General features: G+C 46.2%; 3 protein-coding genes across 3 annotated transcripts; 2 read left to right on the top strand and 1 right to left on the bottom strand.

The window, feature by feature from the left end:
• Positions 1 to 696: 696 nt before the first annotated feature.
• On the top strand, positions 697 to 1,605 carry BX661DRAFT_138668 (ubiE/COQ5 methyltransferase family-domain-containing protein; the record flags this gene model as incomplete). The annotated part of the gene is made up of 1 exon (XM_051532737.1): positions 697 to 1,605. The coding sequence occupies one exon, from the start codon at positions 697 to 699 to the stop codon at positions 1,603 to 1,605; it is 909 nt and encodes a 302-aa protein (XP_051394790.1).
• A 130-nt stretch (positions 1,606 to 1,735) lies between these two features.
• BX661DRAFT_195047 (CAP domain-containing protein) lies at positions 1,736 to 2,179 on the bottom strand (the record flags this gene model as incomplete). The annotated part of the gene is made up of 1 exon (XM_051537907.1): positions 1,736 to 2,179. The coding sequence occupies one exon, from the start codon at positions 2,177 to 2,179 to the stop codon at positions 1,736 to 1,738; it is 444 nt and encodes a 147-aa protein (XP_051394789.1).
• An 8,341-nt stretch (positions 2,180 to 10,520) lies between these two features.
• On the top strand, positions 10,521 to 13,044 carry BX661DRAFT_202230 (uncharacterized protein). The gene is made up of 2 exons (XM_051538495.1): positions 10,521 to 10,720; positions 10,844 to 13,044. Exons 1-2 carry the CDS (start codon positions 10,670 to 10,672, stop codon positions 13,007 to 13,009), a joined length of 2,217 nt encoding a protein of 738 aa, XP_051394788.1. The 5' UTR covers positions 10,521 to 10,669; the 3' UTR covers positions 13,010 to 13,044.
• Positions 13,045 to 13,275: the final 231 nt, after the last annotated feature.

The following is a 13,275-nucleotide window of genomic DNA, read 5'->3' as shown; positions in this document are numbered from 1 at the left end:
TAAACACAATTATATATGTGGCTGCAGAGCCAATAACTCATGATAACTGAGGCCATAAACTAAACGTGGCTCAGCCTTAATTCAAACATGACAATTTAATGGCAGCGAAAGCAAAAAAGAGAGAATGTATTTTTCGATTTTCGATTGTATTTTTTGATATGTATAATAAATAAGCTAGGTTTTTTTTACGGCAGCGCAGGTTAATGATGTTCATAATGTGGCGAAGTACCAACATAACAATTGTATTTGCATTCACTCCCTGGGGGTTCGTTGTACAACAAGACAATGCCAACAGCGCCACCCCTGTCAGGTACTTGCACGAAGAATGACTAACAGCAACCAAAAATATTGGTTTCAATTTACTCGACATTACTTGTTTTGTTCTCATAAGCCAATATCACCAGGGAACAATTACAGGCTGTGATTATGTATATATACAGGAGCAGCCCAGCGCTCACAATAAATATGCAAAAAATGTTTTATTTCCGCTCAGCTTTTTTTTCCTACCAATTTTCACGCACTTCCCTTTTTTCTACTTTATCTCATCGCCCTATTTTATCACCTCCCCTCTATTTTTACCACAAAGCTTACGCTCACGATTAACGTTTTTTATTACAATATTTTTTGATGATGCTCAACAGAAACGCCCTTATTCGCACCCAAGCCCTGCTCTCGCGCAAAAATGCTTCTAGCGGTATGTCTGCTACAGCCAATCCTTTCTACGCACTCCTTCCGGGTTTGTCCCGGCAGCAGTATCAGCAGCAGCAACAAGTTGCTGGATTGCGCACGACAACTCGGTCGTCCATTTCCGACATCACGGGAGTCAACAACAGCTCACTGTACAACGACACGGTGCCAATCACGGACAAGGGCCAAGTGATGGACAAAGTGTACTGCAAAGTGGCAGACCGCTACGACACGGTACTTAACGTGCTGTCGCTTTTTATGAACACCATGTGGAAGCGCAGGTTTGTCCAGCGCATGGCGCCTGCCCCAGGTGCTCGACTTTTGGATGTTGCCGGGGGCACGTGCGAAATTGCCAAGCATTATCTCGAATACCAAGACTCGGTGAACCGCGACTCGGCGTCGTCAGTGCATGTGGTGGACTTTAACGAGCATATGCTGAAGGCTGGTGAGGCACGGCTGGGCGGGACACCGTGGATGCGTGAGGGTCGGGTGACATTTGCTCAGGGTGATGCTGAGGATTTGGCGAATGTGCCGGATAACTCGGTGGATATCTATAGCATTTCAGCTGGAATGCATAACTTGGCACACCCGGAGCGCGCGCTGAGTGCTGCGTATAGGGTGCTTAAGCCCGGAGGCCGCTTTGCTTGCCTTGAGTATGGGCATGTTGACACGCCGCTGTTTGGGTCGGTGTGCCGCTGGTATCTTGCCAAGGCGGTTCCTATGATTAGCCAGCTTCTGTATAAGGATGGCAAGTCTTATGAGAGGCTGGCAACCAGCGTGCTTAATTTCCCGCACCAGGCCCAGTTTGTTGAGGCCATACGCCGCGCTGGCTTCCACATGCCTGGTCGTGGATACGAGCTGTTCCAATGCGGCATGATGGTCGCGTACATTGGCACTAAACCTGTTGTCAAGATATAGCAAATAAAAAGTATTTTTTATTATTGTTTATGAAATAAGTAAAACAAAAATTATCTTGTCCTGCGACTCACTAATCGAGAAAGCACATAATTTATCTAAACTAAACATAAATTAATGCTACAGTTTATATCTAGCGAGGCAGAATAAAGTTCTGGGTCCAGTATATATCGTATTTGCTTATGGTATTGTTTGATGCAAGACCGAATCCGACAAGAGAGTAGTTACCGAGCATATTGGCATAATGCGGCGGGCTCGACACCCACATCTTCATGACGTCCTCAACAGTCTGAGACCCAAATGCAACGTTTTCGGAAATTCCCGCCCACTTAATGCCACTAGCCGATCCGCGGTCACCGAGGGATCCGCTGGGATCCTTGTGGGTCATAACATTGGCGTGCGCCTGGTACTCCGAGTGCTTCTGTGCCATGTTATTGATCTCATCTCTCAATTCGACAGGCTGTCCGCCGGCTTGGGCGCGAAGGTTGTTGAGGATTACGAGCATTTCTTGGCGCCACTCATTGCTGATAGCGCGCGTCTCTCTCTTCAAGTTCCTGGCTTGGAGTGCTGGGCGCATGTGGTTGGTTGGCAAATGATGTTGTCTTGGCCAATTTTGGTGGCGGCAGCCTGTACTCTCAGAGTGAGAGACAGCGCGAGCAACACGACGGAGACAAAGTCAAGAGGAGTCATTAAATTATATAAACTTGATTATTGTGTGGCAGATGATGATATTAGTAGCAAAATTAACAATTAGCTGTTTTATTTGTTTGCAGTGGGGGGGGGGTGGTGGAGGAGGGAGGTTTGTGTGGAAAGAATAGATTTTTTATAACGTTTGAGGTGGGTTGAGGGTTTGGAGGTTATTTATATACCCAACGACAGCCTTATTCATCTCGTTTCATCCAACGCGGTTGCAATTGGATGCTGTGTAGCTGTTGCTGTTGTCAAAAAACAATATTGGTCAGGCCCGATTTTCTGGGTAAATAATTTGTTTACCAGATACCTTAACCTTTGGTTTTGTTAGTGCTAAACATATCCTGCTTTGGCATTCGTGTTATTAAGAAATTTTACTTGCAAGTGCCTAGATTCTGCATCAAGTAAGACACGCATGATTCCTGCAAATATCAAAGTCGCTTTACAATTTTTTCTGCAATAAAATTATTAAGAAAAAAAGTGACTACTCTGCGTACACACACAAAATTAACTGTTTCGATATAATAAATAAAATGAAAAATATATACGGGGTATATACAGATACGTCTCGCTTCGTTTCGTTATTAATAATCCCCAACAGTAACCAATCATCATTGGTCATTGTGCAAAATAAAAATATTATGCGCATGATAGTTTGAATATAAAAGTACCCCCTTCTCCTGATCTAGGCGCACTGTAGTTCTGACATTCCTTTTTATTATATTTCGTTTGGTTGCTTGTATCCCATCTGAAACATAGAATATAAATTTGGTCTAGTCGCGCCGTTATCTTTTGCTGCATATGCGCGCTCCTATTTTTCTTCACTTTTGGTAATGCTTCTAGTTGCTACGTCACTTACACTGGTCGACATCACTTTCGGCGACTCATACTAACGCTCGCTATGCAACGCCATGCACTAGACGCGGATGCTCGAGAATACAATGATTATCGAAGGCCATGAGAGGCGGCCACTTGGCGTCGAAAACCAGTCCATGCTCGAAAGCGAGTTGCTGCCAAAGTACAGGATCATCCGAACATATGATGACGTGTCACCGACAGCAAGCAGCGAGACCAACTGACCATCTATGTTGACCGCGACAGCAAATTTGTCAATCTCTTTTGCGGATGAGAAAGCACAGCAGCAGAAAAAACAAGGATTGCAATATCAGTTTTGTCTGCATATGAGTGGGAGTGACATCACCCTTTACTTTTTTACTGTTTGCCCGCCACCCCCTTCTCCGTTTTCCTTTTCATTTCGTGGCGCTGAATGCCCAACTGGGCTGTGCGTAAAAAACAGGATGCGGGTGTTCAAGTACAATTTTTACTTTGAGGAGTGGGTGCTGGGTATGAATACGAATGATACTTTTCTTTTTATTTGTTGTACTCGCTCTTTCATTCAATATTTCTCTGTAATTCCGACTCACCTCACTTCACTCCCCTTCACTTTAGACATTTCTGGGTGTGCAAATACGAAATAAGAGCAGTCCGACTTAGTAGACATACACACGCTCAAGCAAAAGCTTTCTTATTTTCGAAGCACATTGCGACCAGAGGCAGAAGAAGCAACAACAAGTACTTATGGCATCCAACCAACCACCTGTACAGCCGCCACTGCCACACAGCCCGCCCAGCGAAACACGAAAGAAGCAAAAGACAAAACAGCATTCGGGAACTCCCATGCGCACAGACGAGTCGCAAGCCGAATCAGGCCGGTCATCACCGATGGCTATTTCCACGCCAACCACAGCCGGCGGCCCAGCAGAAAACAGCGACTCGGCACCGCTGCGCACGCTCATGGACACCGATGCCATTCGCGTCAAAATCGCCGTCGACTATGAGAGCGCGCCGGAAGATTTGCGTGCTGGCCTGCGCCAGGTTGCCGAGAACCATAATGTCGCGTATTTTTATCGCACTGAGTGTGGAGCCACAGCACAGTACCTCTGGACCGTGCGGTTCGAGCCCGTTACCGACGAGATCGTGCTTCCATCAGGCTCATACGAGGTCAGCGGCAGCGGCGGTGATTTGTCGTCCGCTACCATCGCATTATTGACGCTTTCCGTGCGTTGGGCCAGGTGCTGACGGCTGCGCGCGCGGCCGAAGTCGCGGCCAGCACAAGTGGCGACGACCGGTCGTTGAGCTCGCCTGATTTCACGATCGCCGAGACGGCCCAGTTTGAGACGCTGGCGCTGATGATCGACTGCAGCCGCAACGGCGTGCTTTGTGTCAAGAGCATCTTCGCGATGCTGCGCAACATGGCATTGATGGGGTTCAACATGCTGCAGCTGTACACAGAGGACACGTACAAAGTTGCTGATGAGCCGTTCTTCGGCTACCTGCGCGGTGGGTACACGCAGCAGGAGCTGCGCACCGTCGACGATTATGCGTACAGTATGGGGATCGAGGTCGTCGCGTGCATCCAGACGCTGGGCCACCTGGGCCAAATCCTGCAGTGGCCGCGGTACGCTGGGATCCGCGACACTAACGAGGTCGTTCTGAGCCGGCTGCCCGAGACATACGCGCTGCTCGAAAAACTCATTGCCACAGTCAGCGCGCCGCTGCGCTCAAGGCGCATCCACATTGGCATGGACGAGGCATACGGCGTGGGCGAGGGCCGCTTCCGAACGCTGTTTGGCGCGCAAGAGGGCACAGCCATCTTTGTAGAGCACCTAGGCCGCGTCAATGACATCTGCAAGCGCCACGGGCTGCGGCCAATGCTGTGGTCGGACATGTTGTTCTGCCTGGCCGCTAAAAACAACGCGCTCTACGCCTACTATGACCAGACCAACAGCCCGGCCAGCGCCCTTGCCAAGGTCGAAGGGATCCCGCCAGACGTCGACCTGGTGTTCTGGGACTACTACCATACGGCGCCCGAGATCTACACACGCAAGATCCAGCAGCACCGCGAGCTGGGCTGTGCGAACCCATGGATGGCCAGTGGCGCGTGGACGTGGACACGCTTCTGGTGCCACCTGCCGTTTTCTTTTGAGTCGAACCGCGCCAGCCTGGTCGCTGCCAAATCACTTGAGGGCCGCGTGTCGAGCTTTATGCTGACCATCTGGGGTGATGAGGGCAACGAGTGCGACTTTTTCTCAGCGCTGCCCGTCATGCTGTATGCCGGCAACCATGCATACACAGCGAAACCTGAGATCGACGTTGACTTTATGGAGAACACCTTTGCAGCCATCTGCGGTGGCTCGCTGGGCGACTGGATGCATGCCAGTCGCATTGACGAGATCCCACAAGCTGACACACTGCATATACGTGCACAGCTGCCATCCAACATGAGCAAGTGGGTTCTGTGGGAGGATCCGATGCTGTCATTCATGAGCCCACAGTATGAAACGCTGGACCTTGAAGTCCATTTTACCGAGATTGCCGACCGCTTACTTGACTGTGCTCTGTCGTCGACCAACTCTGGAATGTCGGCTGTGCCCAATGGCACTGCCACTGTGCGCTACCCACTTAACCGTCTGCTGCGCATGCCCGGCCTGCTCGCTCGTGTGCTGGAGCTCAAGTGCAATCTGCGCGCCAAGCTTGTTGGTCCATACCGTGCCGAAAATCATGAGGCCTTGCTTCAGGTCGCTGAGACCCGCTTACGCCCATTGATTGAGGCGCAGCGTGAGCTCTGGCTGTACCATCGCTCGAGATGGCATCGTATTTACAAGCCCTTTGGCTGGGAGACCTTGGAGCTACGCTATGGTGGATTGACTGCCCGACTCCAGACCATGTATGACCGCATTGTCGCCTATTGTCTGCAGCAGCCATGCTCCAGTCTTCGACGCAGTCGCGCAATTGGCATTGCTGCAGGCGTGTCTCGTCATCCAGGGCTGCTTCCACAGTCAGCTTTAAGGTCGCGCAATCCGAGCAAATGTGCAGACAACGTTTTATTGTCGCCCAAAAATATTGACAATAGTCAGCAGTCCGTCGATTCAAATGACGGATTGGCAGATGCTTTGAGTTTGGTTGGCGGTGCTTCTATTGTGCCTGGGCCTAGCATGTCGGCTGATGACGGCTCTGGAGTAAGCCTGGGTGCTGCTCCCTCGTGGCTACCAGTAGTAACTACAGCTGCAGCTGCAGATGCCATGCCAATTCCAGCTATGGCAAATATGCAGCATAATAGTGTAAAAACTGCATTTGCTACTGATGACTCACCAGAAGCTGAAGCGCCATTGACCAGTATTGGCTTGGGATGGCCGGTTACAGCAGCAACTACTGTCTTACCAAGCCAACCAGTGCAGTCTTTGCCACAACTAGACACTGCAGGCATAGAGTTTGGAAACTCTACAACCACTCCGTTTCCGCAGCCCACCACAAATCTTAATGATTTCATGCCTGTGTCTGCTGCTATGGCCACTGCTTCTCAATGCACAGATGGGGTTATTACTATCAATGCACTGGGTGTGCATGAGCTGGGTGGTGAAGGTGACTTTTGGCTGCAGCCAGCACCACTGCTACCTCCAGAACTTAATCCAATTTTAGGTGTTCCAAGTGGAATTGGCTGCTTGGGAGAGGAGGATGACAATATTGTCGACTCCATTCCTGAACTTGATGAGGACTTGCATTGTATTTATGAGAATGCTTATACAAGCCTGCTGCTAGACTATGGCCGTGTTAGTGCACCATCTCGGCTTGGCTAACAAATATATTATAAATACCAGTCAAATACAAGTTAGAACATATATTCAAAACTCGCTAGTAAAGATAAATCGCAATGGCATCTACAATTCATTTAGTTAAATTTGTTTCCCATTTGTTATAGTAAGATAGTGTTGATTTATAATTAATCTGTTGATTGCATTATATCTACTGTCACATGACCTATACAACTATTTACAACCACTGGACCAGCCAGCTGTCATCCAAAAAATGCAGCAATGCTTGAAAATACCAGATATCAGTCTAGCACTACAACGTCATCCACAAAGATCCTGACACAGACCCAGATAACAGTTCTGGCAAACATGCAAACCCCCATCATATATGTTAATGAGTGTATTTCATAAGTAGACTAAATTATATTCCATAAAAACCAAGAAAAGAGAAGAGAGAGAACTAATAAATGTTGTTTTATTACCCTTTTTATGACTGCGAGTCTTTGTACTAACAAAGAAAAGGGCAACTGATGGGCATTTCCTATTAGGGAAATCTGTGCCCAACACTCCTTCATCCTAAGACGTTACCAACTGGTCTAAGTAATGCCTAAGTCATCATCAACATTATATTCGTCGATCCAATCTGACCCAGTTTCTGAGTAACCAGTCCACTGGATGAGATATTGTCTGCAGCCTTGATGGTCATGATGATCCAAAATGTCGTCGACTTTAAAGCGGTCTGAAGTATTGTCAACTGGTCCTGGGTGCAGCAGCTCAGTTGGTCTTGAAATTTATGCCTTGGGTTTATGATATGTGGAAAACATTGTGTGCACAGACATTGGGAGGCAGCTCAATGCAGTATATGGCAGGTGAAAATGCCTCTAGAATCTTGTATGGTCCAAGCCAGCAGTCACCCAGTTTAGCAGATTGGTGGTTGCATTCATAGTCAGAGTTGATCATGGTGGCACTGATAATGATGAGATCTCCAGCCTTGAATTAGATGTCGCAGCAGTTACAGTTTACTTGGGCTGTCACTGTATCCTGGACTGCTGCCAGTGTGTCGCATGCTTGACGGATGACTTATTGGTGATGGTTCATGAAATCGGACAGGGTCAAGTTGGCCTGGTTGGTCTGTGGGTTGAATAGGACATTGGGTGCGACTGGTTCATGGCCATGTACAACATGCATTGGTGTGAGCTCAATGCCAGCTTGCTTGGAAGTGTTGATTGCATACTCAGCAAATGGCAGAATGTTGTCCCAGTTCTTTTGGTTATAGTCAGTGAATGCACGCAAAACTTGTTCAACTGTCCGATTTCTCCTCTCTGTCTCCCCATCTCCTTCTATGTGTCTTGCTGTTGTCATATTTATCTTGACACCACACAATTTCATCAGCTATTTCCAAAAATCAGACGTAAGACGTGGGTCATTGTGATACAAGAAATTGCAGCTTGTCTCTGGCAATTGATTAATGAACCAATCACTAGTTAATTCCTTACTTGGATATGCAGGAATTCATATGCATGCATACATACTAATGAATATGAACAGTGGAGGCTGTTCATCTCTTAGCTTTCTTTTAGTTCATTCAGTTCAAATATATATTTTTAAAATAACAATAAGCATGTGGAAAATGTGAACTAGGATTGTCCTGTTATAATAAGAGGGGTGTGTGAGGAGCACTAGTTATCTAGTGTTAGAAATGTGTGATTTTATAAAAGGTTTTATTACTGATATTTCTAAAATACTGCCAGGGCTGGCCTTGTCTTATATATGTGCCTCGTCGCCTTTGTTGTGCACACTGCCAAGTGTGCACTCCGTTGGTAAGAACTAATTCTTCTGCAAGCAGACCGGTATTTTGGCAAGTCAGTGTCGTGGTTTTTGTGTGTGTGCACCCATGCGTGTGCATTAAAAAATGGGGAGCATGTCTAGACATCATTATTATGCCTTCCTAATTTACGCCTGCATGATCCAATTAGTACCCTATCAACCGGCATGCAGGTGGAAACCTGTTTCATGATTCTCAACCTTGACATCTACTTCCATATTTTCAGTCTGTGCAACAGTCCGACTAAATGTTTTTTGAAAGCCCGTTGTAAATTTTTCCAACACATTGTAAAGAATGCGACTAAACTGGCAAGGGTGGTTAAGAATGCCAAACTCAAAATGACATTTGTATTTTAAAAATAGAAACCACCATGCATCTAATAAAATAGTATTTCAACATGTAAATTTTGAACACATTAAGCCTGTTTTAAATGAATTATTTGCAGCGCCATTGTTAAACTAATATTTTAAACCGAGCAGTTCTGCAAACTTGCAATTATATTTTATTAGCTGGTCGCGATCAACTGATTAGCCAGCCTTGGTTGTTTAGCCAGACAACCACTCAATTAATAGTCATATAGGGATACACATCAAATAGCTTTACTGTCGCACTCCATCAATGCATAGCACTTTTACAATATATAATTATATATACATAGTGTTTATCTCTTCACCTTCACTGAATATTCATAGAACTCCCAGATTCCAACAAAAAGACAAAAACTGAAATTGATGAATAAAATTGATTTTCTACTGCGCCACCGTACCCATCTTGAACCCTATTTCAGAACCTGGCTACATGCCTCTGGTTACTCAGAGCTATGTCTAATTTTCTGGCAGTGGAACTGTCTGCCGAGGTGTTAGTAAAATCAAATACAAGCACTTAATCTGCCAACTAAAGCGTCAATCGTGGCCATATAGCTAGTGTGCATATCTGCTGCCCTCATTGCTCTCGTCTGCGGCCACTTTGGCAGGCCATCATCTTGTCACATATTTGGTATTTGGGATGTTTGTTGAGATCAGAGGTACCAACAGTCGGCATTTCTCAGGTGTCAAGAATACCCTCATTTATCGTTCGACGTGCAAGCTCACTGTCTCTTGTACCAGTCGTGCTGATTATGTACAATCTCATTTACAAACACCATTGCTTGTTGTTGCATGATTCCCTTGAATTTTCTTGACCAGCGTTGTGTGCCTGTACTCTGTCAGCTCCTGCCAGCTGCACCTCACATCCAGATTCCAGCTTCTTTATCCTGGTAGTGGGCGTTCACATGTTCCTTGAGTTTCTCTAATATACCATCTATCGGTACTGGATACACCTGGATTCTATTGACCGTCTCAGCCGCAAGATCTGCGGCTGGGTCTTAAAGGTCCCAGTGGACTTTTTCTCACATTCATAATTTTATGCTCCCATCGTGGATACATGAAACATGGGGCTCTGTGTCTCAATTGATATGGCAGCCAGGCGATGGAACATGAACGGATCTCTGGTTCAATGTATGTGTTAAAGCATATATTTTTTACAGTAGTGAATGGCGGGGTCACCATATTCCCAAAAGAAGCAATAGAAGCAAAAACAATGTGCAAGAGAGGGAACACAATGCCGATTGTAAATTAATCCGTAAATATAATTATTTCTTGTTTTGATATTTCAGCCAACCAAATGCGAGCACTAAAATAAGCTCGGAAGCTTCTTGTTTATAATAAAATAATTTCTTGTTCAAATTTTTTTGCACAATCAATCGCAACAATTTTTCACCTTTGCAACTTTCCACTTTTGCTTCTACTTTTGAAATTTGCTTTTTTTTCTCAATTCGCACCATTTCGTTCAAATTGTTTTTTCTTCACTTTTTATTACTTTTACCATACCTTAGTGCTTATCACACACACACACACACACACTCTCTCTCTCTCTCTCTCTCTCTCTCCCTCTCTTTATATTTCCCTTTCCTTTTCTCTCAATGATGTCTGAGCTAGCTCCTCCGAATAAGACCCCGCCGAATCAAATAGGCGTAAGTACTTGAATATAAACGAATTATTATGGTATTGGTGAATTGTTTGTTGTTGTTTATTTTGTTTGCATATAATACTAATTCAGTCACTAATTTAAAACATTTTGTTTTATTTTTTATTAGAACAGCAAGACAGGCGGTACTTTCCAAACGCCCCAGAAAATTCAAAAAAGGGAGGAACTGCCACCCGGGGAATCAGAGCCCCCCGAAGTACGCGATAAGCGCCGTCAGCGGCTGCTGAAATGCCTTGGCGATAACATTAAGAAAGTCGATCTGTTCGATAAGTTTGTCAAATCGTTGGGTGTGGAAGAGCAGTATAATCAGTTCATCAAGGATTGGCCTGATCTTTTCCTCGACATAGCCAGAGGGTCGCCAGTGGCTGATAGCAAGGGCATCGTAGCCAATACAGATCGCCCGATTGAGGAGCTCGGCGATTTCCCCATTGCTGATGTGTTCAAAAGCAACTCGGGGAAATTTATCGGGTTGGCTAAGGAAGCTCGCTTGGTCAAATATTTTATCCTCCTCTTCGACGCAATGGTCAATGCGGTTGATGTCGCAAATGGGGTTATTCCGACAGGCGGAACTCCAATCCCAGACTGCAGGCTTAATCTGAGTGACCATCAGAATAGGGTTATACCAAAGACTCCGCACAAGCCAGACATCGCGTTTTACCACAGAGACTACGCAGAGGAGAACGCTCATTCCATCCATGCTATACTCGAAGCTAAGATGGATCCAGATTTTGGTGGACCTATAGAGGATACTCGCGGCCAGCTCGCAGATTACGGCCATTTGCTTAATGATCAGCAGGCAACCCGCACGTTTGCGCCTGTCTTCTACCTCCATGGGCACCTCCTGACGCTTCACGCATATTATCGTGACAAACTGTATGTCGTTGAGCTTGGGCGGCTATGCTTTGATACTGATCGTTGGACGCCTAAACTAGCAAAAGAAATTCAGACATGCCTCATGCGGTTCTGGTTCCTACTGACCCTTGAGTCAACCATTTTCGGACATTTCTGCGATGTCTCGAAGAAACCTAACTCTTTCATTTTTTCGCACAAGGGCAAAGCCGATAACAATGACAATGACAAAGGCAAGGGCAAGGGCAAGAGGAATGGCAGTTTGAAGATCGAAGTCTTATACTCGGTTTCCATGGGTGATGAGGATGACGAGGATGTCATGGATGGTGAGGATGGTGAGGATGTCAAGGATGGCACTGTTCTGTTTTGTATCGAGGGGACAATAACGCGTTATTCATACATGATTGGGCGCCATGTCCATTTACTCAAGGGGACTTGCAAAGGTCGTGATACTGTGCTGAAGCTTTCCTGGACCCAAGTCAATCGTTTGCCCGAGGGTGCCGCATACGCCATCCTCAGCAAGAGACCAGTCGAAGGTATTCCCAAGATCTTTTCGAAGGGCCTGCTCATCAGCAACCTCAATGGATACCGGCTGGAGTTCGTGCTCATGGAGTACTGCGGCCAGTCAATGGCCGAGTATCTGAAAGTCAAGACTGACAATCAGAAGGCTGAGCTGGTTCCTGGCTTTGTCAAGCAGCTGACCCTGTGTCTTGCCCAGGCAAATGACACTGGTGTCCTGCACAGGGATATCTCGGCAGGAAATGTGTGCGTCAAAAACGACAAGGTGTATGTCATTGACTGGGGCTGTGCCAAGGTCATTGGCTGGGGCACTGCTGAGGATGCTGCCAGGGACACTGGCCCAACTCAACTTAAACATATTGAGGTTGCCGAACAGTGGGGATTCAATGCAACAACAGTGGGACAAGTGGAGGTGGCCAAGGACCCATTTACAGGGACGCCGCTTTTCATGGGTATTCCCATGCTCAGCAGCAGCCCCATCCGGGGAATCCTCGACGACCTGGAGAGTGTTCTCTATGTCGTTATGGACGCAGTACGCTCAGCTAATACTAAGAGGGATGATGTTCAGGGGTTCAAGTTCCTGGACAGCCAAAGCCTGGCTTTGAGTCGGTACAGCATCATGATGGTTAAGGAAAAGTATCTGGAATTGTTTGGGATAGGAAATCCAGGGAAGATATTCAGGAACCTATTCCACTCAATGCGCCGGTTCTTATTTGAACCGGGAAACCAGTACATTAGCCACCAGCTCTGGTGGGACAGTAAATTTGTCCGGCAGGCCAACTGGGATGCTGCTCCTGAGTTTATGCATCCCAAGGCGGTTGAGCTCCTCAAAGAGGATAATGGCCAGTTTAAGCGACCAGCTGAGGACGAGATCAATGCTGGGTCATTCAAGAAGCTAGCACTTTAGCTTTTTTTGTTTTTAATAAATCTTTTTACGACCCAAAAAATCAACTGCAAAAAATAAAATATTTGCATTTTACTCATATTTTCTTCAAGTTTAATAAATTTTTTAACTCTTGACTGTCCCTCTTTTATTTACAGATTCACCAACCCACCGATCACCTTTCGCCGATCACTTTAACTGTAAACAACATACTTTTAAACTCGCACATTGGCCAATTTTACTTGAACATGGTTGATTTCATCCATAATTTTCGATTTTTGCTATTTTGC

Source organism: Kickxella alabastrina (genome assembly GCF_025024165.1).
Source record: "Kickxella alabastrina strain RSA 675 chromosome Unknown BX661scaffold_1, whole genome shotgun sequence".
Lineage (NCBI taxonomy): Eukaryota > Fungi > Kickxellomycota > Kickxellomycetes > Kickxellales > Kickxellaceae > Kickxella > Kickxella alabastrina.
Note: the sequence above shows the minus strand (reverse complement) of the source record. Positions and strands in the feature narration are given on the sequence as shown.

What these genes read in the sequence shown, in the direction of transcription:
- BX661DRAFT_202230 (XM_051538495.1), top strand. Translation starts at nt 10,670, where the DNA reads ATGATGTCTGAGCTAGCTCCTCCGAATAAGACCCCGCCGAATCAAATA. An exon ending in CCCCGCCGAATCAAATAGGC is followed by an intron (nt 10,721 to 10,843) that starts GTAAGTACTTGA and finishes ATTTTTTATTAG; the next exon opens with AACAGCAAGACAGGCGGTAC.